Source organism: Myxocyprinus asiaticus, chromosome 13, assembly GCF_019703515.2.
Source record: "Myxocyprinus asiaticus isolate MX2 ecotype Aquarium Trade chromosome 13, UBuf_Myxa_2, whole genome shotgun sequence".
NCBI lineage: Eukaryota > Metazoa > Chordata > Actinopteri > Cypriniformes > Catostomidae > Myxocyprinus > Myxocyprinus asiaticus.
In genome coordinates this window covers 18,330,088-18,355,167 of record NC_059356.1, presented here as the reverse complement: position 1 = coordinate 18,355,167, position 25,080 = coordinate 18,330,088, and the positions used below count along the sequence as shown (strand labels likewise).

The 25,080-nt window shown below is 38.5% G+C and overlaps 1 protein-coding gene across 2 annotated transcripts; it reads right to left on the bottom strand.

Moving 5' to 3' along the window:
- Positions 1 to 11,793: 11,793 nt before the first annotated feature.
- On the bottom strand, positions 11,794 to 18,257 carry il4r.2 (interleukin 4 receptor, tandem duplicate 2). Of its 2 annotated transcripts, none has more exons than XM_051713814.1 (10): positions 17,809 to 18,257; positions 17,644 to 17,717; positions 16,981 to 17,098; positions 16,659 to 16,822; positions 16,310 to 16,464; positions 16,065 to 16,221; positions 15,885 to 15,978; positions 15,698 to 15,764; positions 15,149 to 15,234; positions 11,794 to 15,044 (listed from the first exon to the last, which is right to left on the bottom strand). In XM_051713814.1, exons 2-10 carry the CDS (start codon positions 17,705 to 17,707, stop codon positions 14,258 to 14,260), a joined length of 1,692 nt encoding a protein of 563 aa, XP_051569774.1. In that variant the 5' UTR covers positions 17,708 to 17,717; positions 17,809 to 18,257; the 3' UTR covers positions 11,794 to 14,257. The 2 variants fall into 2 exon arrangements, with proteins under 2 accessions (XP_051569774.1, XP_051569773.1); XM_051713813.1 differs by having other exon boundaries at positions 16,981 to 17,107; positions 17,809 to 18,256.
- Positions 18,258 to 25,080: the final 6,823 nt, after the last annotated feature.

The window sequence follows — 25,080 nt, the reverse complement described above, 5'->3', positions numbered from 1 at the left end:
TGCGCATAGCAGTGGACATAGTGAGCACTTTCATAGACATCCATTATCTTACATTGCACTCCACCGTTGCCTCCCCTCATTACAGCAGCCCCGTCATAAGCCTGGGCGATAAGTTTGGCCTTTTGTCCATTTGGGAGTATGATGCTTAGCCTGTCCAGAAGCACTGTAGTGATGGTGTCAGTGGTTGCGTTCTGGATGGTAATGAACTAAAAAAAAATGCTCTTGGATGTTACTGTTGGCATCAGTGTAGCGTAGCACAAGCACCAGCTGGCATTGGGTGGAAGTATCAGTCGTTTCGTCTGCCTGAATGGCGATAAAATCAGCGGCCTTTACTTCCTCCAGAATGTAATCCTTGAGCACTGACAGCATGCAGTCCCAACAGCTCGTTTTGTACCGTCTTTGACGTGCCTTGAAAAATGGTAGCTGTCTTAAGGTGCTCCACCAGCACAGTGTCTAGGAAAGCAACAAAATCCACCAATCCCCTAAAAATGCCAGGGTTGTCAGAGGTTTCCTCATTGCAATCCTGTGGCCATTGTCAAGCTACGTAGCGATGTTCACTTTTCCCAATATGGCTAGCTTGACAGAATTAGCCATGTGTTCCCTTGTGTTCTTGTGTTTCCTTACTTTCTCAGACAGGTGCTTCATATCTCTCACTCCCGTAGCTTTCCATGCTGGACCTGTCCCCGCTGTTTTAAAAAGCAAGCACGGAAAGCAAAATAAAGCATTAGCATAACCGCACCCTCATAGCCAAGCCTTTTTGGTGTACCAACTATGAGAGAAGCCTTGCGTGTATGGCTTCCCTTTTTTACTAGACTGCTGTCTGATTGCGAGGTCAGGTTGATCTGGGCCCAGCTCTTTCACCTCTAGTTTTTCCGCCAAAGTTCTCCTCTCAAACGGACTTTGGAAGAGAGATATTACAGAGTTAGGGTTGGGTCTGGAAGCAGTGATAATTAAGCTCGCCATCATCCATTATCCATGTAGTTAAAATGGCACCCCTACAGACTAGTCCTGACTTTGGCAGTGGCTCGTTAGGGGCGATAAAATAATTGCAGGACGCGGATCGTCTAAATTTTATGTCCTATCTTGAATATGTTAAAATCTAAATTACTACATGGACCCGCCTCATGTGGGCGATCCTCTCTGTCGCCCCAGTGTTGAATTTGAGACATGCGGACCGGCAGAGACATGTAAGGAAACCATATATTTTGCACAGATGATTTTCTATCATATCATATCATATCATATCATATCATATCATATCATATTACAGTTGTGCTAAAAAGTTTGCATACCCTGGCAGAAATTTTGAAATATTGGCATTGATTTTGAAAATATGACTGATCATGCGAAAACACTGTCTTTTATTTAAGGATAGTGATCATATGAAGCCATTTATTATCACATAGTTGTTTGGCTCCTTTTTGAATCATAATGATAACAGAAATCATCCAAATGGCCCTGATCAAAAGTTTACATACCCTGGAATGTTTGGCCTTGTTACAGACAAACAAGGTGACACACACAGGTTTAAATGGCAATTAAAGGTTAATTTCCCACACCTGTGGCTTTTTAAATTTCAATTAGTGTCTGTGTATAAATAGTCAATGAGTTTGTTAGCTCTCATGTGGATGCACTGAGCAGGATATATACTGAGCCATGGGGAGCGGAAAAGAACTGTCAAAAGACCTGCGTAACAAGGTAATGGAACTTTATAAAGATGGAAAAGGATATAAAAAGATATCCAAATCCTTGAAAATTCCAGTCAGTACTTTTCAATCACTTATTAAGAAGTGGAAAATTCGGGGATCTCTTGATACCAAGCCAAGGTCATGTAGACCAAGAAAGATTTCAGCCACAACTGCCAGAAGAATTGTTCGGGATACAAAGAAAAACCCACAGGTAACCTCAGGAGAAATACAGGCTGCTCTGGAAAAAGATGGTGTGGTTGTTTCAAGGAGCACAATACGACGATACTTGAACAAAAATGAGCTGCATGGTCGAGTTGCCAGAAAGAAGCCTTTACTGTGCCAATGCCACAAAAAAGCTTGGTTACAATATGCCTCACAGCTTCTGGCACACTGTAATTTGGAGTGACGAGACCAAAATAGAGCTTTATGGTCACAACCATAAGCGCTATGTTTGGAGAGGGGTCAACAAGGCCTATAGTGAAAAGAATACCATCCCCACTGTGAAGCCAGTTTTTGGGGGTGTGTGAGCTCTAAAGGCACGGGGAATCTTGTGAAAACTGATGGCAAGATGAATGCATGTTATCAGAAAATACTGGCAGACAATTTGCATTCTTCTGCATGAAAGCTGCGCATGGGACGCTCTTGGACTTTCCAGCATGACAATGACCCTAATATCGACCCAAAGGCCAAGCTGACCCTCCAGTGGTTACAGCAGAAAAAGGTGAAGGTTCTGGAGTGGACATCACAGTCTCCTGACCTTAATATCATCGAGCCACTCTGGTGAGAAACGTGCAGTTCATGCAAGACGACCAAAGACTTTGCATGACCTGGAGGCATTTTGCCAAGACAAATGGGCAACTATACCACCTGCAAGACTTTGGAGCCTCATAGACAACTATTACAAAAGACTGCACGCTGTCATTGATGCTAAAGGGGGCAATACACAGTATTAAGAACTAAGGGTATGCAGACTTTTGAACAGGGATCATTTCATTTTTTTCTTTGTTGCCATGTTTTGTTTTATGATTGTGCCATTCTGTTATAACCTACAGTTGAATGTGAATCCCATAAGAAATAAAAGAAATGGTGGTGGTCTTTTTGGTGGTGGCGTAGTGGGCTAAACTGTTAAACAGAAGGTTGCTGGTTCAATCCCTACAGCCACCACCATTGTGTCCTTGAGCAAGGCACTTAAATCCAGGTTGCTCCAGGTGGATTGTCCCTGTAATAAGTGCACTGTAAGTCACTTTGAATAAAGCGTCTGCCAAATGCATAAATGTAAAAATAATTCTCTCATCATTGACTCACCCTCATGCCATCCCAGATGTATATGACTTTCTTCTGCAGAACACCAAATTATGATTTTTAGAAGAATATTTCAGCTTTGTTGGTCCTCACAATGCAAGTGAATGGGTACCAAAATTTTGAACAGTAACGCCGCTCCCTATACGCAAAATACACAGTCTGTGTAGGGCACCAACTCTCTAGGGGGGCACCAGAAACTCCACCAGCTGACCTTACTTGCACATTATACGTTATCCAAGGACCCGGTAGCAGTCGCGGAACACAGAAGATTGTCTCGCGCTCACACTTTCCCCTCATGCTCGCACCGTGCCTCGCAACATCACACCCCCCACCGCCCCCATCTGACAATCCCGGACCTCTGTATAGGGCATCAGTTTGGCCAGCGCCGGCCCTGATTTTGAAGCTCCGAAAAGCATATACACGTAGCATAACATTAATCCATATGACTCCAGTGTTTTAATCCATCTTCTGAAGTGATATGATAGGTGTGGGTGAGAAACAGTTCAAAATGTAAGTCCTTTTTCACCTACAGAGCTGAAATATTCTTCAAAAAATCTTTGTTTGTGTTGAGCAGAAGAAAGAAAATCATATGAATCTGGTATGGCATGAGGGTGATTAAATGATGAGAGAATTTACATTTTAGGGTTAACTATCCCTTTAACTTCTCAACAGCAATGTAAAAAAAACAACAAAAAATAAATAAAAATAATAATCTTTAGGAGAAATTTAAGTGCCAAAGAGAAGCTGTATTATTTTGACTAAGTCTTCTCTGAAAGCATTTCTCTCAGGGTTCTGATGTATGATTATGTGATTTTTATAGAGTTTTTAACTCAAAATAGCTACTGAGATAAAAGCCATTTTAGATTTCTTTTCAAAAATGATTTTTACACTGAGTATACATTATACACTAGTGTGTCTCTCATTGTGAAATATTTAGACTTTCTTTTCGATGCCAGAAAAGCTGCTTTCAGATAATGAAAGTATTACTTTAATGACCCAAGGGCGAATATCATCTCATCTGGCCTGAGAGCTCTCACAACAGTGCAGATAAACAAAAATGATTTCAACAAGAATCTCACTGTTAACATAAAGGTAATCTTCAACACATATATTGTATCCTATTTTTGACTATAAGCATGTCTTTATACATTACTCAAGTATATCTGGCTCCTTTTAAGTTTTAAATGAAGTGGTTAGCCTGTAACCGGTCTAATGAGAAGTTCAGAACATGTTAATCACAATCTATAATGAAATCCAATATGCATTTCTCTTTACATTGCATCAGATGTGCTGAACATACCATGTTCTACATGTTGCAGAATATACTGTAATACAGAATTATAATACAGCTGTTGTGCTTCTTTTAAACAAGAGTTACTCACTGACTAACTGTCAGCGTTACAGCATTGTGCATCTGTCCTGATCATAGCATGGCAGCTTTATAGCAGAGACAACTCAGTACTGCTGTGATTGTTATGAAGTAAAAAAGGCATGTTGACTTCATGTTTACAGATTGATTATCTTTAGGTGTAATAAGTTTAAGGCTGTATTTCATTTATGTTTTTAAAGTGTCACAAAGCTTTCACAAATTGGTCGTGTACTCCTGATGTTTGGAGTTTAAATTGATGACATTACATAGTGTCTTTTCTCATTTGTACTCACCTACTTACTGTACACTACTGCCACTTGTCTATCACATACTAGCCCAATGAAAACATTCATTTCACTGCATTGCTGCTATGCATTAATTAATAAGTGTCATAATGTAAATACTTGATACTGATTATGTGCCAGAATCTGTGCCAGATCTTTTTTTTTTCTTCTTTTTTTTTAATCCCCTTTTCTCCCCAATTTTGGAATGCCCAATTCCCACTACTTACTAGGTCCTCGTGGTGGCGTGGTTCCTCACCTCAATCTGGGTGACGGAGGACAAGTCTCAGTTGCCTCCACTTCTGAGACAGTCAATCCGTGCATCTTATCACGTGGCTCGCTGTGCATGACACCGCGGAGACTCCCAGCATGTGGAGGCTCATGCTACTCTCCGCGATCCACGCACAACTTACCACACGCCCCACTGAGAGCGAGAACCACTTAACGTGACCACGAGGAGGTTACCCCATGTGACTCTACCCTCCCTAGTAATGGGGCCAATTTGGTTGCTTAGGAGACCTGGCTAGAGTCACTCAGCACGCCCTGGATTCGAACTCGCGACAACATGGGTGGTAGTCAGCGTCAATTCTCGCTGAGCTACCCAGGCACCCACTGTGCCAAATTTACACTTTTTAATTGACAGTAAAGATGAAAAATTAAACATGCCTTTTGAAGCTTACCATTTTCGTTTCTTTTTTTTTTTTTTTTTTTTGGTTTTATGTCAAGTCACATCAAGTCATTTTTATTTATATAGTGCCTTTCACAACACACATCGTTTCAAAGCAGCTTTACAGAAGATCAGGCATTAACAGAAGATAAAACATGTTGTTATTAATGCAATTCAATAAAGAAAACATAAATGTGTATTTGTTACAGCCTTCTTTGCATTTAAGTGCATATATTCACTGACCACTTAGAAGTTTTAGCCTCTTTTTACGGTTTGTCTCCAAATTCTAGTTTTAGTGCTCAGATAATTAATACCTCATGGCACTGAATCTGATATACTATATTTCTTCATTTGCAAACTACACTGATGACACTTAATCAGCATACACTGGCGGCCAAAAGTTTGGAATAATGTACAGATTTTGCTGTTTTGGAAGGAAATTTGTACTGTAATTCACCAAAGTGGCATTCAAGTGATCACAAAGTATAGTCAGGACATTACTGATATAAAAAAACACCACCATCACTATTTGAAAAAAGTAAATTTGGATCAAATCTAGACAGGCCCCATTTCCAGCAGCCATCACTTCAACACCTTATCCTTGAGTAATCATGCTAAATTGATAATTTGGCACTAAAAAATCACTTGCCATTATACCAAACACAGTTGAAAGCTCTTTGGTTCATTAAATGAAGCTTAACATTGTCTTTGTGTTTGTATTTGAGTTGCCACAGTATGCAATAGACTGGCATGTCTTAAGGTCAATATTAGGTCAAAAATGGCAAAAAAGAAACAGCTTTCTCTAGAAACTCATCAGTCAATCATTATTTTGAGGAATGAAGGTTATACAATGCTTGAAATTGCCAAAAACTAAAGATTTCATACAAAGGTGTACACTACAGTCTTCAAAAACAAAGGACAGCTGGCTCTAACAAGGACAGAAAGAGATGTGGAAGGCCAGATGTACAACTAAACTAGAGGTTAAGTACATCAAATCAAATCAAATCACATTTATTGTCACACAGCCATAAACACAAGTGCAATGGTGTGTGAAATTCTTGGGTGCAGTTCCTATCAACATAGCAGTCGTGATAGTGATGAGACATATACCAATTTACAATAACATCAATTTAACACAACACAATTTAAAGTCTAATATACACATAATTACAACACAATATACAAATAATAAAATACACTGTACAGTATACAATATGCACAATATAGATACACATTATTCAATAAAAAATAAAAAACAAAAAAGTATATATAATAGTATATATAGAATGTACAGTAGGTTGTATTGTACTGTATTGACATTCAGGCTGTCGGTTGATAGTAAGTTGTTAAGAGAGAATATACATAATAATAATATAATTTATGACAGTCCGGTGTGAGATATAAGAGTAATAAAGTGCAGTGCTGATGTATTTTGATCGTGGGAGATCAAGAGTTCAAAAGTCTGATTGCTTGGGGGAAGAAGCTGTCATGGAGTCGGCTGGTGCGGGTCCTGATGCTGCGATACCGCCTGCCTGATGGTAGCAGTGAGAACAGCCCATGGCTCGGGTGGCTGGAGTCTCTGATGATCCTCCGAGCTTTTTTCACACACCGCCTTGTATATATTTCCTGGAGGGAGGGAAGCTCACCTCCGATGATGTGTCTGGCAGTTCGCACCACCCTTTGCAGTGCTTTGCGGTTGTGGGCTGTGCTATTGCCGTACCAGGCGGAGATGCAGCCAGTCAGGATGCTCTCTACAGTGCAGGTGTAGAACCGTGTGAGGATGTGGCGGTTCATTCCAAACTTCCTCAGCCGTCTCAGGAAGAAGAGGCGCTGATGAGCCTTCTTCACAACGACTTCAATGTGGATGGACCATGTGAGTTCCTCAGTGATGTGGACACCCAGGAACTTGAAGCTGCTGACTCTCTCCACTGGTGCTCCATTGATGGTGATGGGACTGTGTTCTCTGTCTTTTCTTCTGAAGTCCACCACAAGCTCCTTTGTCTTACTGATGTTGAGGGAGAGGTTGTGCTCCTGACACCAGCGTGTCAGAGTGTGCACCTCCTCTCTGTAGGCTGTTTCATCATTGTCAGTGATCAGACCTACCACCGTTGTGTCATCAGCAAACTTAATGATGGCATTGGAGCTATGTGTTGCCACACAGTCATGTGTGTACAGGGAATACAAGAGTGGGCTGAGAACACAGCCCTGTGGGGCTCCAGTGTTGAGGGTCAGTGATGAGGAGATGTTGCTGCCTATCTGCTTGACAGGAAGTCCAGGTTCCAGCTGCACAGCGAGCTGTTTAAGCCCAGAGCCCGGAGTTTCTCATCTAGCTTGGAGGGCACTATGGTGTTGAATGCTGAGCTGTAGTCTACAAACAGCATTCTCACATAAGTGTTCTTTTTTTCCAGGTGGGAGAGAGCAGTGTGTAGTGTAGATGCAATGGCATCATCAGTGGAGCGGTTGTTGTGGTAAGCAAACTGCAATGGGTCAAGAGAGAGAGGCAGCACAGAGCAGATGTAATCTCTGATTAGTCTCTCAAAGCATTTGCTGATGATGGGGGTCAGAGCAACAGGAGGGCAGTCATTTAAGCAAGTTATTTTTGATTGCTTTGGAACAGGCGCAATGGTGGATGTTTTAAAGCATGTGGGGACTACAGACAAAGAGAGGGAAAGGTTGAAAATGTCTGTAAAAACACCAGCCAGCTGGTTCGCGCACGCTCTGATGACGTGGCCCGGAATGCCGTCTGGGCCCGTGGCTTTGCGGCTATTCACCCGTCGGAAGGATCGGGTTACATCCGCTACAGAGACAGAGAGTGAACTAACCTCTGTAGCTTCGGCCGCGAGAGCTCTCTCTCCATGAGGGCGGTGTTATTTCCCTCAAAACTAGCATAAAAAGTATTTAGCTTATCCGGGAGAGAGGTAGCGGTGTTCATGGCGGAGTTTTTATTCCTTTTAAAGTCCGTGATGATGTTAATTCCCTGCCACATGCTTCTAGATTTGGTGGTGTTAAACTGTCCTTCAATCTTGTTCCTGTTCTGGCGTTTTGCTGTTCTGGTGTTTTGCTGTTTTTCGGAGGGCATAACTGGCTTGTTTATGCTCCTCCGCGTTCCCGGAATTGAAAGCGGAGGTCCGCACAATAAGTGCCGCGCGAACATCGCTATTTATCCATGGCTTCTGGTTCGGATAGATCCGTGTTGTTCTGGTCGGAACAACGTCCTCCACGCACTTTTTGATGAAACACATTACACTATCAGCGTAAAGCTCGATGTCGTCATCAGAGGCGGACCGGAACATCTCCCAGTCCGTGTGATCAAAACAGTCTTGTAGCATAGAGTCTGATTGGTCCGACCAGCACTATATCGTTCTGAGGGTGGGTGCTTCCTGTTTCAGTTTCTGCCTGTAAGCGGGCAGAAGCAGAATGGAAGAGTGGTCCGATTTGCCAAATGGTGGGCGGGGGAGGGATTTGTAGCAATGGTCCAAAACCCGGTCCCCTCGTGTGTTGAAACTAATGTGCTGGTGGTATTTTGGTGCGACTGATTTGAAACTGGCTTTATTAAAGTCCCCGGTCACAATGAACGCGGCCTCAGGGTGCGCGGTTTCATGCTCACTTATACTCCTATACAGTTCCTTGAGTGCCTGGTCTGTGTCGGCTTGTGGGGGAATGTACACAGCTGTGATAATGACCGCTGTGAATTCCCTCGGTAGCCAGAATGGTCGACACAGAAGCATGAGAAATTTCAGATCAGGAGAGCAGAAAGACTTGATAGAATGTATGTTCCTCTGATCACACCAGGATTTGTTGATATTAAAACATACACCACCACCTCTGCTTTTACCTGAGAGCTCTTTCGCTCTGTCCGCTCGGTGCACGGAGAACCCCGCGGGTTCAATGGCTGAGTCTGGAATCTCCGCAGACACCCAAGTTTCTGTTAGGCAGATAATGCAGCAGTCCCTCGTCTCTCGTTGGAAAGAGATCCGCGCTTTCAGCTCGCAGAGCTTGTTATCCAGAGACTGAACATTTGCTAGTAGAATAGTGGGTAGCAGGGGTCGATTTGCGCGGCGTCTTACTCTGAAGAGAACGCCGGCTCTGTTTCCCCTTTTCCTCCTGCGTTTCCGCGTCCGGACTGCCCAGACAAAGGGCTCCGCTTGCTTGTTTGTAAACAGCGGGTCAGCATTGAGGAATTTGAAGTCCGGGTTACGGTGTGAAATTGCTGAACCAATGTCCAAAAGTGTTTATCTGTCATAGACAATGAGGCAGACAACATCCAAGACAAAAAACATGAGAATTGTGAACAAAACAAACAAAACACTGCCATGTTGTGTCGGAACTCGCAACGCAGCAGCCATACTCGGCGCCATCTTGAGTCATCAGAGTCTCTAGTTTGAGAAATAGATGCCTCACATGTCCTCAGCTGACAGCTTCATTGAATTCTACCCGCTCAACACCAGTTTCATGTTAACAGTAAAGAGAAGGCTCAGGGGTGCAGGCCTTATGGGAAGAATTGCAAAGAAAAAGCCACTTTTGAAACAGAAAAACAAAAAAAAAGGTTAGATTGGGCAAAGAAACACAGACATTGGAAGAGATAATTGGAAAAGAGTGTTATGGATCTTAACCCCGGGGTGAAATGTCACCTGAGTATCTGGACAAACTGACAGCTAGAATGCCAAGGATCTGCAAAGCTGTCATTGCTGCACGTGGAGGATTTTTTGATGAGAACTCTTTAAATAAGTTCTGAAGATTTTTTCAAATTGTAATAGTAATTTTTCATGTTATTAATGTCCTGACTATACATTGTGATCAGTTGAATGCCACTTTGGTGAATAAAAGTACCAATTTCTTTCTATAACAGCAAATTCTGTACATTATTCCAAACCTTTGGCTGCCAGTGTATACGTATGCTCAACAGACTTCTACTACTGTGCCTACAGTATGATAAAATGTGATCTTTTCACTTATATATATATATATATATATATATATATATATATATATATATATATATATATATACATGTATGTGTGTGTGTGTATATATATATATATATATATATATATATATATATATATATATATATATATATATATATACACACACACACGTATATATATATATATATATATATATATATATATATATATAAAGCTTGCATGAGGCATGTAAATATTTTTGGCTATCCCATTTTTTTCTAAAGTTGTCAAGTGTTGATGCCTTTAAATTGAAACATCTATTTTATCCGTACATTGTTAGTTAAAAGTTACCATATATTACAGATGCTAATACTGTAGCTGGTATACCATACATATTTTTATATGATTGAGGTTGAGGGCAATTGTAACTATGAAATATAAAATTGTATGACCTTTAACTCCTTAAAATTTCTAATGGACATAATTTAATCAGTATATCTGTTAAAGACGCTGTTATTGAGGTATAAGATGATCAGTTTTCGTTAGTACAAAGGGTATAACTAATTATGCAATACAAGTATAAGTAAAATTTAGACACCTGCTTTAAACAAATATTGCTCCAAACAACAAAATAATTGTTAACACATAAAGAATAAAACTATATGCTCATTTGAGATACAGTCAGTGGGTTAATATTCAACTGTTGGCAATTGCGCCCACAACACTCTGACTTCTGTATTTAATTCAAAATTGTGATCTAGTTATTGCCAATGTAACTTTATTAAGCAAAGCTAATTTGGACTATGAAATTGTATATTGTATATACATACGCACAATCAGTATACAGTCACAATGTCAGGTATGATTTCATGAAAGACTAGGCCGTTTTGAATTTAGGCCCAGCAGATGGTGCTTCAATAGTCCATTTAACATTATTAAATGCATGCAAGGGATAAACTGGAAAATTCAAGAATGTAAACACAGGAGGCAGTCTAGCCCACAGTTCAGTGACAGACTGGAAAATTAAGACGGATGGAAGTCTGTTTTGAAAAAAAGCAGATTTCTCTCATTTCTTTTTTGTGTCTTTTACTTGCTGTGAGTAAAGAAAAACAAATGTATTCAAGACCAAATTAACTGTTCCTGTATGTATTATGTTTACAGTATCTCAAGATAATTATTAGTTACGTTAGTCTAGATCAACAGCTTTCAAATGGCTGTTAATATTGCATTAATTTGAAGAGATGGTATTTCAAAATATATATAATCTGTATCATTCTTACTGCAGAGAATTGTACTGTAATCTTTTCCATTAAGACCATTTACATACCAGCAATCCTGTAATTTGAGATCACAGTATGTGAACTATAATGGAGAACCCAGGTAAACTCAGTTTAGATTAACTTACTTTGAACAGCACTTACATTTGGAGAATAAATGTCATGACATGCCAGTGTATATGACGTGTGTGACTTCCAAAGAAATTAGAAAAATATTTGTACAGTTTCCTGGTTCTTACAGTGTAACATGTAGAACAAAACCAGTTCTAGTTCTCTTTTGAAAGAAACTCAACTACTCACACTCTATTTCACTAATATGAAGTTTTACTTGAAAAGAATCATATTAGAACAATATGTAACATTTTTACATTTATATCACTCTTTTTTTAAAGGTGCTTTAAAAAACAAAGTGCTTTACTTTTCTTGTGTTAGAATGCCATGGTCAAAAGATAGCAAGCATGCAATTGAGAATAGTTAGAGTCAGAGAAGTACTAGCTATATGCAGGTGCATCTCAATAAATTAGAATGTCGTGGAAAAGTTCATTTATTTCAGTAATTCAATTCAAATTGTGAAACTCGTGTATTAAATAAATTCAATGCACACAGACTGAAGTAGTTTAAGTCTTTGGTTCTTTTAATTGTGATGATTTTGGCTCACATTTAACAAAAACCCACCAATTCACTATCTCAAAAAATTAGAATATGGTGACATGCCAATCAGCTAATCAACTCAAAACACCTGCAAAGGTTTCCTGAGCCTTCAAAATGGTCTCTCAGTTTGGTTCACTAGGCTACACAATCATGGGGAAGACTGCTGATCTGACAGTTGTCCAGAAGACAATCATTGACACCCTTCACAAGGAGGGTAAGCCACAAACATTCACTGCCAAAGAAGCTGGCTGTTCACAGTGTGCTGTATCCAAGCATGTTAACAGAAAGTTGAGTGGAAGGAAAAAGTGTGGAAGAAAAAGATGCACAACCAACCGAGAGAACCGCAGCCTTATGAGGATTGTCAAGCAAAATCGATTCAAGAATTTGGGTGAACTTCACAAGGAATGGACTGAGGCTGGGGTCAAGGCATCAAGAGCCACCACACACAGACGTGTCAAGGAATTTGGATACAGTTGTCATATTCCTCTTGTTAAGCCACTCCTGAACCACAGACAACATCAGAGGCGTCTTACCTGGGCTAAGGAGAAGAAGAACTGGACTATTGCCCAGTGGTCCAAAGTCCTCTTTTCAGATGAGAGCAAGTTTTGTATTTCATTTGGAAACCAAGGTCCTAGAGTCTGGAGGAAGGGTGGAGAAGCTCATAGCCCAAGTTGCTTGAAGTCCAGTGTTAAGTTTCCACAGTCTGTGATGATTTGGGGTGCAATGTCATCTGCTGGTGTTGGTCCATTGTGTTTTTTGAAAACCAAAGTCACTGCACCCGTTTACCAAGAAATTTTGGAGCACTTCATGCTTCCTTCTGCTGACCAGCTTTTTAAAGATGCTGATTTCATTTTCCAGCAGGATTTGGCACCTGCCCACACTGCCAAAAGCACCAAAAGTTGGTTAAATGACCATGGTGTTGGTGTGCTTGACTGGCCAGCAAACTCACCAGACCTGAACCCCATAGAGAATCTATGGGGTATTGTCAAGAGGAAAATGAGAAACAAGAGACCAAAAAATGCAGATGAGCTGAAGGCCACTGTCAAAGAAACCTGGGCTTCCATACCACCTCAGCAATGCCACAAACTGATCACTTCCATGCCACGCCGAATTGAGGCAGTAATTAAAGTAAAAGGAGCCCCTACCAAGTATTGAGCACATATACAGTAAATGAACATACTTTCCAGAAGGCCAACAATTCACTAAAAATGTTTTTTTTTTTATTGGTCTTATGATGTATTCTAATTTTTTGAGAGAGTGAATTGGTGGGTTTTTGTTAAATGTGAGCCAAAATCATCACAATTAAAAGAACCAAAGACTTAAACTACTTCAGTCTGTGTGCATTGAATTTATTTAATACACGAGTTTCACAATTTGAGTTGAATTACTGAAATAAATGAACTTTTCCACGACATTCTAATTTGAGATGCACCTGTACAAGGAAAATATACAGTCAAATACTTTTTTCTTTTTTTTTTTTTGCAATAGTAGTAGTATTGTTAAGAGGTCTGAGTGACTATTAAACAGTTTGCTGTTACAAAAATAGTGACAATATCATAATCCTCGACCACAAACAACAAGAAGTAACAATGTCATCCAAACCAAAAGTTATTGTATATACAGGGCAAAAAAATTGAAAAATACAGGTTCAGTTCACTTTGTTTTCTAATACTGAAGAGGATACCATTTGACCTTATCATAATGCCTTTCAAATATGCCTTATCAAATGTGACTTTAAAATGTCAAACACTGGCATCATGATTGAAGCATTTAAGCCAGTGTTTAAGGTTTCGGCTCGGTGTCTAAAAGATTTAAACATATATTAAAAATATATTAGCATGTATGGTTCCATGAAAAACCTCTTCCATCAATGGGACCTTTCCATAATACAAAATGTTTTTTGTGGTGGAAAAAGTTTCTTAAAAACCAAAAATGGTACTTTTATGGCATCGCTGTGAGAACCCCTTTTTGAAACCCTTAATTTAGTTGTCACAGGTCATGCTTTCAAATGAATGATTCATCAAAATTCACTGCAAGTGTAACATCCCATGAGATTACACAGAAAATTAATGCAACGTTACAAGCGTTTACCTTGTATCTGTTTTGACTGCAGAGTTAAACAGAATGATAGGAACTGTCCATTTGAATGCAGGGTGAGATATGCAAAGAAGAGGTCCAAGAACTTTGTTGAACTGATGTGGGTGTATGGTCAGTACCCAAAACGGTTTGAGGGATTTTCAGTGCTCCACACTCCCCAAGTGCTATTTCAGCACACGTGGTAGGGCTCCATTGTTCTCCTGTGTTTTTCGATAAGCTTTGGAAATCCTGGTAGCAATCACTACTTGGGGTGATGCCATCATCATGGGGAGTCAAACAAGGATACAGTGGATTTTTAGAGGTGATAAGATTTTTCATGATGAACTTCTCATTAACATCAGAGCTACCGTTTGCATGATTTACATTTCCTATGTCCTGATATCCATCTTCCACAATAGCAGAATTAAGCTGGGTCTTAAGGCAGTCTACTGGGTCCGGATTAAAAAATTCCCTCTTGTAAGACTGATATGAAGGATCAAAAGAGATATCTAAGAATGAAGAATCATCTGGGACTGATGATTCCAAATAGGAATTGTTTCTTAAAAACGATGACCCTGAGCCATTCCCCGAATCTCTGTTTGCACTATTGCTTTCTCTTTGGGAACCAATATCTAGACTTTTGCTTGGTATCACAGTGTTAGTGGGTAACAATGGCAGCTCTTGCAGGGCAAGCATGGTGCGTGTTAGTATGCTCATATTCTGTTCCTGGATACCAGAGCACGCCTGACCATAATCCACACTATGAGTCGAGTCAACACTATTGAAACTTTGTTCATTGTTTGTATCTTCCGACAACGCTACTAACCTGTAGAAAGTAAAACATGTTGAGGCATGTTTCCATTAATCAGAATTAGACTGAAGAAAGTCAAGCATGTTTTCAATGTTTTGGCAGAACTCAGAAAACCTTACCATTTCTTTTCTTCCTGGAGGTCCAGTTTTGGAATCTCAACAACGACTGGGGAGAACTTCATATTGGAAGGAGGCAACATGTGACCCTATGAAACAATGAAAAAATATGGAACTCATATTGATATTAATCAAGATTATAATAAAACTGAGATTTATTTTCCAGGATACACTGTAATAATTTAAATATACACAAGCCACCATTTGGGATTTCTCAGCTGCCACACCGGCAGAACCCTCTACAGAAACCCTGTAAAAGAGCCTCAAATATCCTGTTTATGTCCTCAAGGAATATTTCAAGTGCCTTGATACTTTTTGCTTATTAATGAACCATTGACAGTCCTTGAGAGTTCCTGCAGAAACTATGAGTAAGTTTCTCAGAGAACTAAAAGGGTGTCTGGAGGATCTTCAGAGAGTTTCACTGATGTGGCATCTGAGGAACCCCAAATGGTGCCTTGAATTATTTTTAATTACTTGTTTTTTTTTTTTGTTTTTTGGTTTTTACAGTGAATTAATAATGTTAGCAAAACAAATTTTATCTCTCTCTCTAACCTTCTGTTTTCCAAGGTTTGGATCTATTTCTGGCTTGGTGATCTTGTCCCACCACATCCTCTTGATTCTGTAATGAGGAAATCAAATGTGTCAGAATTGAATTGGGCAAGAAGAAGAAGAAGAAAAAAAAGTATTGTTAAATGGTTTAATGTAGACTAATGGAAAGAGATCAAATAGAGATCTTTACCTGAAAAAGCAGATGAAGATAATGAATATTATAATGATCAAACCAACACATACACCTGGAATTACTATTTTGAGTATTTCACTAAGGGACGGAGCTGTGAAACACAAAGATTTATCAGTTTTATTTAAGCGTATACCATACCTGTGGAGATTAATTTGAGACAAATATACATAGACTTACAAGTAGTGAATTCATATGGTGTGCTTCGGTCACTAAATATCTCATTATTGTTATAGTTTGTTTTCACTCTTGCTGTCAGAATGTAGTCGGTATTTGGCTGGAGATTTCTACCCACAATCTCATAGAATCCCATACTGTCCATCACCATTTTGGACACCTGTATGGACAAAGATTTGTTTTTTATTTCTTTATGACACATCCATATGATCATATACTGTGAATATGGTTCATATATTCTTCCTTACTGTGTCTTTTCCTCCTTTGATGCCATAAGTCAGCTCTATACTCAAACTTTGTGCAAAATATCTAGTTTTATCCTTGTACTTGTTGTCCCAAGTTACTTTAAAGTCTCCATTTGGAGTCTTCTGCACCGATAAGATAGCTGGAGTTTTTGGTTTGACTGGAGAAAATGAAGAAGGCATTTGTAAGTGATGTATCAAAATACATCCACAAAAAGTCAACTTTTTTGTTTTTTTATTACAGAATTGAATAAAAATAATAATAATAAAAAAAGCATAAATGCTATACATTTTTTTTTTATTTTTTTAATATAAATTAACATGAACATACAGTATAAACAAAGATTATACTCACTGAACTCCAGAGTTGAAAAATTTTTTGTGAATAAAACATTCACTCCCTGCAGAAGTGTAGTACAGAAGATCTCCATCGGAACAAACCCTGGTATTTCAAACTTGCATTCACAAACACTAGCATTGTGATGACTTCTCTCAAAAATACATGTATATTTATTTAGCCTGTAATATAAGAATGTACAATGAATTGCAATGAACAGTAAATTCAGATGTTGATGGATAAAAAGATTTGTTCAATTCTCACAACCCAGTAACCACATCATGGTTATAGTTATAATGGAACTATATGCCTGTAGCATAGTAGAAATAAAATCACTTACTCTTCTAATACAGTGTGTGTTGTGTTGAGCTTGTATTCAGAGCAATTTATGAGATTTTTAGAAGAAAGACTGCATTTCATTTCTCTTTCATAGTCATTGAAACAGCTGAAGTCCTCCTCTGCTGGTTCTAGAATGTTTTTAATGAATTGATAAAAAGAAACATACAATTTGAACACCAAATTAATGTGAATGAATTGTTCTGCAGTGCTTTTTGTAAGAATTGCACTGTTCTTAAAACAGACTGAAATTATGGCTTTGTTACTTTCCTATTTATGTAGCCCAAGTACTCAAAAACCTATTACAGCCTATTTTTTTTTATTTTTTATTTACGCATTTCAATTTTATAACATTGAATTGTTTAATGATAAACATAATTAAATGAATACAATTTAAAATATTGTACATGTATCTAGCCAATGTGTATTTTTTTTAAAGATTACTCAACTCAATTTGATTTTTTTAAATGATTTTTTATATAAAATTGTATTGTGTAAATCTTACAATTAATTATTGAGTGTACATATGAATACCATTTAATGTTATTACTTTGTGAGGCCGCTTGTAAACGGACAAATTATTATTATAATTAGGCATAGTACTTAATTATATTTATATTATTATTGTGTAACAACATTAGCACTGTAATATTAAGTGTAAGTTTACCGTAACAAAGTGCGTGGCAAAGAAGCATGAGAACTATCTGACTGCATAGAGCTGTGAAATACATCGTGCCCGTCCTTTAAAAACAAAAATCATCCATATCAATTCCACCACACATCGTACAAACAAAAATATTAAAGAATATTACCAGAAAACGGATTGCTTTACCTTATTTGTCAGCGCGTTGCCGTATCGTAAACTAAGAGAAGTCGAATTGTCTTTATTTCCTATATTTCACTCTGTACACAAATAAAACATGCGATTTCACCCACAAACACATACAGTTTCCGAACGAATAGCTCAGACACTTAACACGAAACTTCCTGTTCGCAATGTGGTATTTGGCAACCGGGGCAGCTTTCGAACTTTACTGGAACACATGCGATTCTTTGGCTGTTATCCGCTGACTCCCGGTCTGCTCCAGCGTGTCCTGTTCCTACATCACACGCGATATGAGGCAGTCGGGAGCTGATCTCTGGCCTGTTCACGCAGATGGGAAAGCGTATTGAATTCCAGGGAAAAACGATAAGAGCGCCTGTCCAATGAAGCTGTTTGAAAGGAAATCTGATAAAGAAGGGGCTTGTTATAATGCAGGCTATTACTTATAAGGCAGCCGAATGCATGGGAAGTCATTGTGCAAGCATAGTGTGTGCAAGGCTCACAAAAAGGAAGGTCGAAATTACATCGCAATTGAGAAAATATATTATCAGAACAGTAAAATTAGTTTCACTTCCTCTGAAAATGAATACTATAGACAATTCTGTACTGAATTAAGGTTGGACAGAGGAAGTGAAACTATATACACTGTATATATAAGATATAGGCCTATATATTTTTTCTTTAAATGTGAGTGAATACGTGTGGTCCTTGCTAATGACGTTATAGGACAATAAGGGAACATCCAAAGCTCCCAGACCACTGCCCACTAGCTCCCCCCTCTCTGTATTCCCTTCACTGGTTGGATGGTGTTCATCGGTATCATTGGTGACATCTTGTGGTTGAAAACGGCACGGAAATTCAGGAGAAAATGATAAGGACATCCCACTGAGACATGCTTGCAAAATACTTCACGTTAGTCATAAGTAAAACTACTTTTAATTTCAATAAATAAAACAAATACATATTAAAGTTATCAACGGATGATCCAGCACATTATAAATGTCAGACGTTTAGGAAGGTGTATCTGGTTAAGACAGATGAGATAAAGATGCAGGCCTAATTACCTGTGTGCTGTTAAAGGGATAGTTCACCCAAAAATGAAAATTCTCTCATTATTCACTTACCCTGATGCCATCCCAGATGTGTATGACTTTCTTTCTTCAACAGAACACAAATGAAGATTTTTAGAAGAAGATCGAGCTCTGTCAGGTCCTTATAATGCAAGTAAATGGGTGCCAGCACTTTGACAGTCCAGAAGTCACATTTAGGCAGCATAAAAGTAATCCATGCAACTCAAGTCGATCAGTGAATGTCTTGTGAAGTGAATCAATAGGTTTATGTAAGAAACAAGTCGTTAATTAAAACGGTTTTAACTTTAAATCGGTACTTCCGTCCAGGGCTCTGATGCTGTTTGAAATGGCTGAACTCTCACGTGATGTTCGTTTTTCTGTTATTCTCACATGAACTCGCCAGCACGCTTACATCACGTGACAGCTATGTGATGCATCAGCTGCTGGCAGGAAGTGCTTTTTAAAAGTTAAAAATGTTTTAATTATCGATTTATTTTTTACACAAACGTTTCGATTTGCTTCAGAAGACATCCACTGGGACTGGAGTCGCATGGATTACTTTTATGATGCCTAAATGTGACTTTTGGACCGTCAAAGTGCTGGCACACATTTACTTGCATTATAAGGACCTGACAGAGCTCTATCTTCTTCTAAATATCTTCATTTGTGTGCTCTTGAAGAAAGACAGTTATACACATCTGGGATGGCATCAGGGTAAGTGAATGAGAGAATTTTCATTTTTGGTTGAACTATCCTTTTAAGACAAGCTAAGCAGCAGTCAACCTAGAAGAATGTAATTAAGGGTGTGTGATTATTTTCTCTCATTTGGCAATTTCTCTAACCAGACATATTATTGAACGAAGAAGGGAGTCAGAGGTTTTTAATTTCCTTTGTTTGCCACTCATTTGGTGTAGGATTTTGGATTACATATAGAATCTATGCTTTGAAACTTCCATGCTGTTGTTTAACAAAACCAGAGTGGATTATTTCCGTGGCTGTTATCATACATCATATATTCGGGTCACGGGTCAATACTCACATCCCATGAAGTATGTCCAAAACCTATTCATACTGCTCGCATGCATACTGAAAGAACGGACTGTTCTACCAACCGAGAAGTGCGTCCATAAAATACAGTACTGTAAAAGCAGGTGATTTCAGACGCATGGGGGGTTTCTGTGTCGATATAGCACTGAGACTGTATTGTAATGCCTGCTGTTGATCAGTGATGCTGATGTATGTGAAATACAAAAGAACTATTGAACTGTGTTCACATGTAATGTATTACATTACATTGGTTATGGTTTTCTATATAATAATTTTTTTAAAGTTAAACGTGCCAACCACTCTGGGGTATGTGAGCCTTCCTCATGGATGTCTTGTGACCTTTTTGCATGTTGTTTATCTTTTGTTCAATAAAAGTCAAGTATTTGCATATCAAAACAAGCAGTTTTGTTGCACAACTGTAGGATTCTCAAAGCCCCTATTTAATTTAAACTCCCTTTCTGTTAGAAAAGCCTCTGACTGAGTAGCATAATGACTGATTTCACTCAATAGTGCTTAAAGGTTTTCCAATTGAATGGGTAAACAATTATAAAGTTAAGCTCCATCGACATCACTTGTGGCATATTATTGATTACCACAAAAAGTAATTGGGACTTGCCACTCCTTTTCTTAAAAAAAAAAAAAGAAAAAAAGAAAAAATCTGGTTTATGGTGAGGCACTTACAATTGAAGTAAATCCTGTCCATAAACTTTAAAATAATCACTGTTTCAAAAGTATAGCCACAAGACATAAACAATATGCATGTAAACATAATTTTACTAACCTTTTCTGTGTAAAGTTGTAACCAATTTTACAACTTCGGAAAAACTTTGGAAAAAATTATGATTTAAACAACCTTACAGCTAAAATAATACATTAGTATTAACATAAGAATTAATAAGCTTCACATTTCTGCCTTTAAACCCTCCAACAATGTGCCCCCACTTCCAATTATAAGTGCATCACTGTTACCCTAGAAAGCAAAAAGGGGGTCAAATTGACCCGAAGAGGGATCTGATGTTAGGAAGATTTTATTGATAAAAATATTTATTTCCTTAATCTTCCATGAAAGCCTCAAAAATCTTGTTTGTGACCCTCACCAATGTCATTTTCATATATCTTGGTCATGGTTTCAGAATTTTATTTTAATTTTTTTTTTTTTATCACTACCTACTCCAAGACTGCATAAAGGGGGTCAAAATGACCCATTTGCATTTCTTATGGAATTTTGACTTCACATGTACAAGGTTTTTTCCCCAACTTTTTAAAATGAATAACAGATACATTTTGAAGCACTGCCATTTACAGGTGCGTCTCAATAAATTAGAATGTCGTGGAAAAGTTCATTTATTTCAGTAATTCAACTCAAATTGTGAAACTCGTGTATTAAATAAATTCAATGCACACAGACTGAAGTAGTTTAAGTCTTTGGTTCTTTTAATTGTGATGATTTTGGCTCACATTTAACAAAAACCCACCAATTCACTCTCTCAAATAATTAGAATATGGTGACATGCCATTCAGCTAATCAACTCAAAACACCTGCAAAGGTTTCCTGAGCCTTCAAAATGGTCTCTCAGTTTGGTTCACTAGGCTACACAATCATGGGGAAGACAGCTGATCTGACAGTTGTCCAGAAGACAATCATTGACACCCTTCACAAGGAGGGTAAGCCACAAACATTCATTGCCAAAGAAGCTGGCTGTTCACAGAGTGCTGTATCCAAGCATGTTAACAGAAAGTTGAGTGGAAGGAAAAAGTGTGGAAGAAAAAGATGCACAACCAACCGAGAGAACCGCAGCCTTACGATTGTCAAGCAAAATCGATTCAAGAATTTGGGTGAACTTCACAAGGAATGGACTGAGGCTGGGGTCAAGGCATTAAGAGCCACCACACACACACGTCAAGGAATTTGGCTACAGTTGTTGTATTCCTCTTGTTAAGCCACTCTTGAACCACAGACAATGTCAGAGGCGTCTTACCTGGGCTAAGAAGAAGAAGAACTGGACTGTTGCCCAGTGGTCCAAAGTCCTCTTTTCAGATGAGAGCAAGTTTTGTATTTCATTTGGAAACCAAGGTCCTAGAGTCTGGAGGAAGGGTGGAGAAGCTCATAGCCCAAGTTGCTTGAAGTCCAGTGTTAAGTTTCCACAGTCTGTGATGATTTGGGGTGCAATGTCATCTGCTGGTGTTGGTCCATTGTGTTTTTTGAAAACCAAAGTCACTGCACCCGTTTACCAAGACATTTTGGAGCACTTCATGCTTCCTTCTGCTGACCAGCTTTTTAAAGATGCTGATTTCATTTTCCAGCAGGATTTGGCACCTGCCCACACTGCCAAAAGCACCAAAAGTTGGTTAAATTACCATGGTGTTGGTGTGCTTGACTGGCCAGCAAACTCGCCAGACCTGAACCCCATAGAGAATCTATGGGGTATTGTCAAGAGGAAAATGAGAAACAAGAGACCAAAAAATGCAGATGAGCTGAAGGCCACTGTCAAAGAAACCTGGGCTTCCATACCACCTCAGCAGTGCCACAAACTGATCACCTCCTTGCCACGCCGAATTGAGGCAGTAATTAAAGCAAAAGGAGCCCCTACCAAGTATTGAGTACATATACAGTAAATGAACATACTTTCCAGAAGGCCAACAATTCACTAAAAATGTTTTTTTTATTGGTCTTATGATGTATTCTAATTTTCTGAGATAGTGAATTGGTGGGTTTTTGTTAAATGTGAGCCAAAATCATCACAATTAAAAGAACCAAAGACTTAAACTACTTCAGTCTGTGTGCATTGAATTTATTTAATACACGAGTTTCACAATTTGAGTTGAATTACTGAAATAAATGAACTTTTCCACGACCTATTGAGATGCACCTGTAGATATTTCAAATAATATTTTAAATAAGCTAGCTAGCAAAGTACTAGAGCTAAGACTTAACTATTAACAAAATATGCTCACATATAAAGCAGGGGAGGCTTTGGAAAATGTTCAATGAGACGCCCATAATGGCTTTGGAGACAAAATCGAAGTACTCAGATGATGATGATCCAGACGACTGTCATTAAGTCTAAATTAATTTTTGTGGTAATCAGTATTATGCAACAAATGCAGACGATTGAGCTTAACTTGTAATGAATCTGGAATATCCCTTTAAGTCTTTGTAAACATTGACTTGTTGATATATTGACTTACTTCGAAAGTAATATTTTGTGCGAACAAAAAGGCACATTTCTTTGAAAGATCGTACCACGTGACCGCGCGATTGTTGGACGAATTGACAGCTCGGCGGTACATTGAAAACAGGTGTATCAGAAGCTACACTCCACAGCAACAATTTCAGCCAGATTACGATGTCTGTGTCTGAATGCTCAGTCATATGCACGCCGTTTATTGTAGAATTGATCTAACGTAGCTAGTTTGTGGTTTGCAATATTTCCGTACATTCATACAGTGAGAGAGTCGCAAGTTTGCGTGTGTATTACAATTCCCTTAAACCCCAAAGTGATCGAAAGGCTCTAGTTATTTACAGACTGACAGTCCTATCTAGTACAGTCGTTAACGTTAGCATACGGTTAAAGCTATAAACAATGCACATCACAATAATGAGCCCTGAAGAGACAGATTCACATGAGACACCTAGATGTTAAATGTTAACTACCAGAGTCCCTTGATAAACAACCACTGGTCACGTGCACTTTATACCAAGTGACCCGAAATGTTGCTATATTTACGGTTAGCTAATGAGGCTGAGAAGCATAATGACTCAAAATTCATCCACACCGAGGTGTTTGTTCACACCATGGTCGTTACAACTCGATGTGCATTAATTTTCAATAATTCAACAGTGCTGGAGTCAATGAATCCGCAAATGTTTAATGTTTAAAAATGTATTCATGTGTTTGTCTCCAAAATGCTCTTGTGTGTAGAAATACTTACATATGCCACCAATTCAAGAAAAAAAATTCACATAAAAATTACATTTTTGTAATCGTTTACTCACCCCCATGCTGTTCCAATCCCATATTAGGCTATTTATTTTCTATCGTGAATCACAAAAGTAGATCTTTTTCAGAATGTCCGAGCAGCTCATTTCCACACAACACAGCTAGCTATTTTAAATGGCAAATTACAAAAAAAAATACCCAAAAGTCTACCTTAAATCTCATTTGGCATTTTACTGAAGAAAGTTTCATTTTAAGGGTGAACTAGGCTATCTTAAGCCCCGCTCACACCGCTAGCGACAAAGGGACACGTTCCCATTCTTTTTCAATGAGAGCAGAGCGACTTCCTGATTCCTTGTCAAATTAGAATATCTTAGTTTTACTAGCATTATTATCACCTCCAGACAAAGAAACTGAGCATTTCTTAAACAAATCTGTCCAGGACATATGGTTAAATGAGGTACATTTTAGTTTGTATTGGCTTTTTGATCATGTTGGATTTTTTTTTTTTTTTTAAACAAATAATTCTCTGCCTGAAAAAGTTGCGTATCAGATATTAAAGTTTATTTCACAAGACAAAATAATACTTGAAATGATCTAAATTATCCCCAAATTTACACATCAACATCATGTGTTGCTTCCCTGAGCATGTACGAGTCCGTCCTGAGTTGCAATGCTGGATCTCAGCATCATTTAGGCACTGTTGAGAACTCAAAGTGCCAATCATGCAAGGAAACCAAAGAACTTGCAGTACCTGGAGACTTTTTGTGAAGAACAGTGGAACTGCCCAGGACAAACCAAGGACTCCTGCACAACCATCACAAAAGGCTTCAGTCCTTTATACTCAAGGAAGCAACACATGATATTAACAACCAAGGGTATATAAACTTTTGAACAGGATAATTTGTATAATTTCAGTAACTTATTTTGTGAAATATATGGTACAGTATATCAAATAGTTTCATCTGGGCAGTACTAAACAAATATCAAAAACAATTTTCACAGTCCCTCTTATTATTTTTTTCTTCTTAAATGATAAACGTTTTCCAGATCTGCAAGGGGTTGTACATTAATGAGCAGAACTGTATATTTTCAGACTTGGTATTTTTGCATGCGAAACTGCAGACTGTAAAAAAAAAAATGTAACATTCAATGCCAAATGTGTGACAACCCAACATATGGAATCAAGATGAACCTCCCGTGTGTTGCTAGATATTTTGAAGGAC

Excerpts from the sequence above, each read along its gene's own strand:
- il4r.2 (XM_051713813.1), bottom strand. The coding sequence starts at position 17,707 with ATGTATTTCACAGCTCTATGCAGTCAGATAGTTCTCATGCTTCTTTGC. Across the intron at positions 17,108-17,643 it reads TTGCCACGCACTTTGTTACG|AACCAGCAGAGGAGGACTTC; the intron begins GTAAACTTACAC and ends AAAACATTCTAG. Across the intron at positions 16,222-16,309 it reads TCAAAGGAGGAAAAGACACA|GTGTCCAAAATGGTGATGGA; the intron begins GTAAGGAAGAAT and ends TTGTCCATACAG.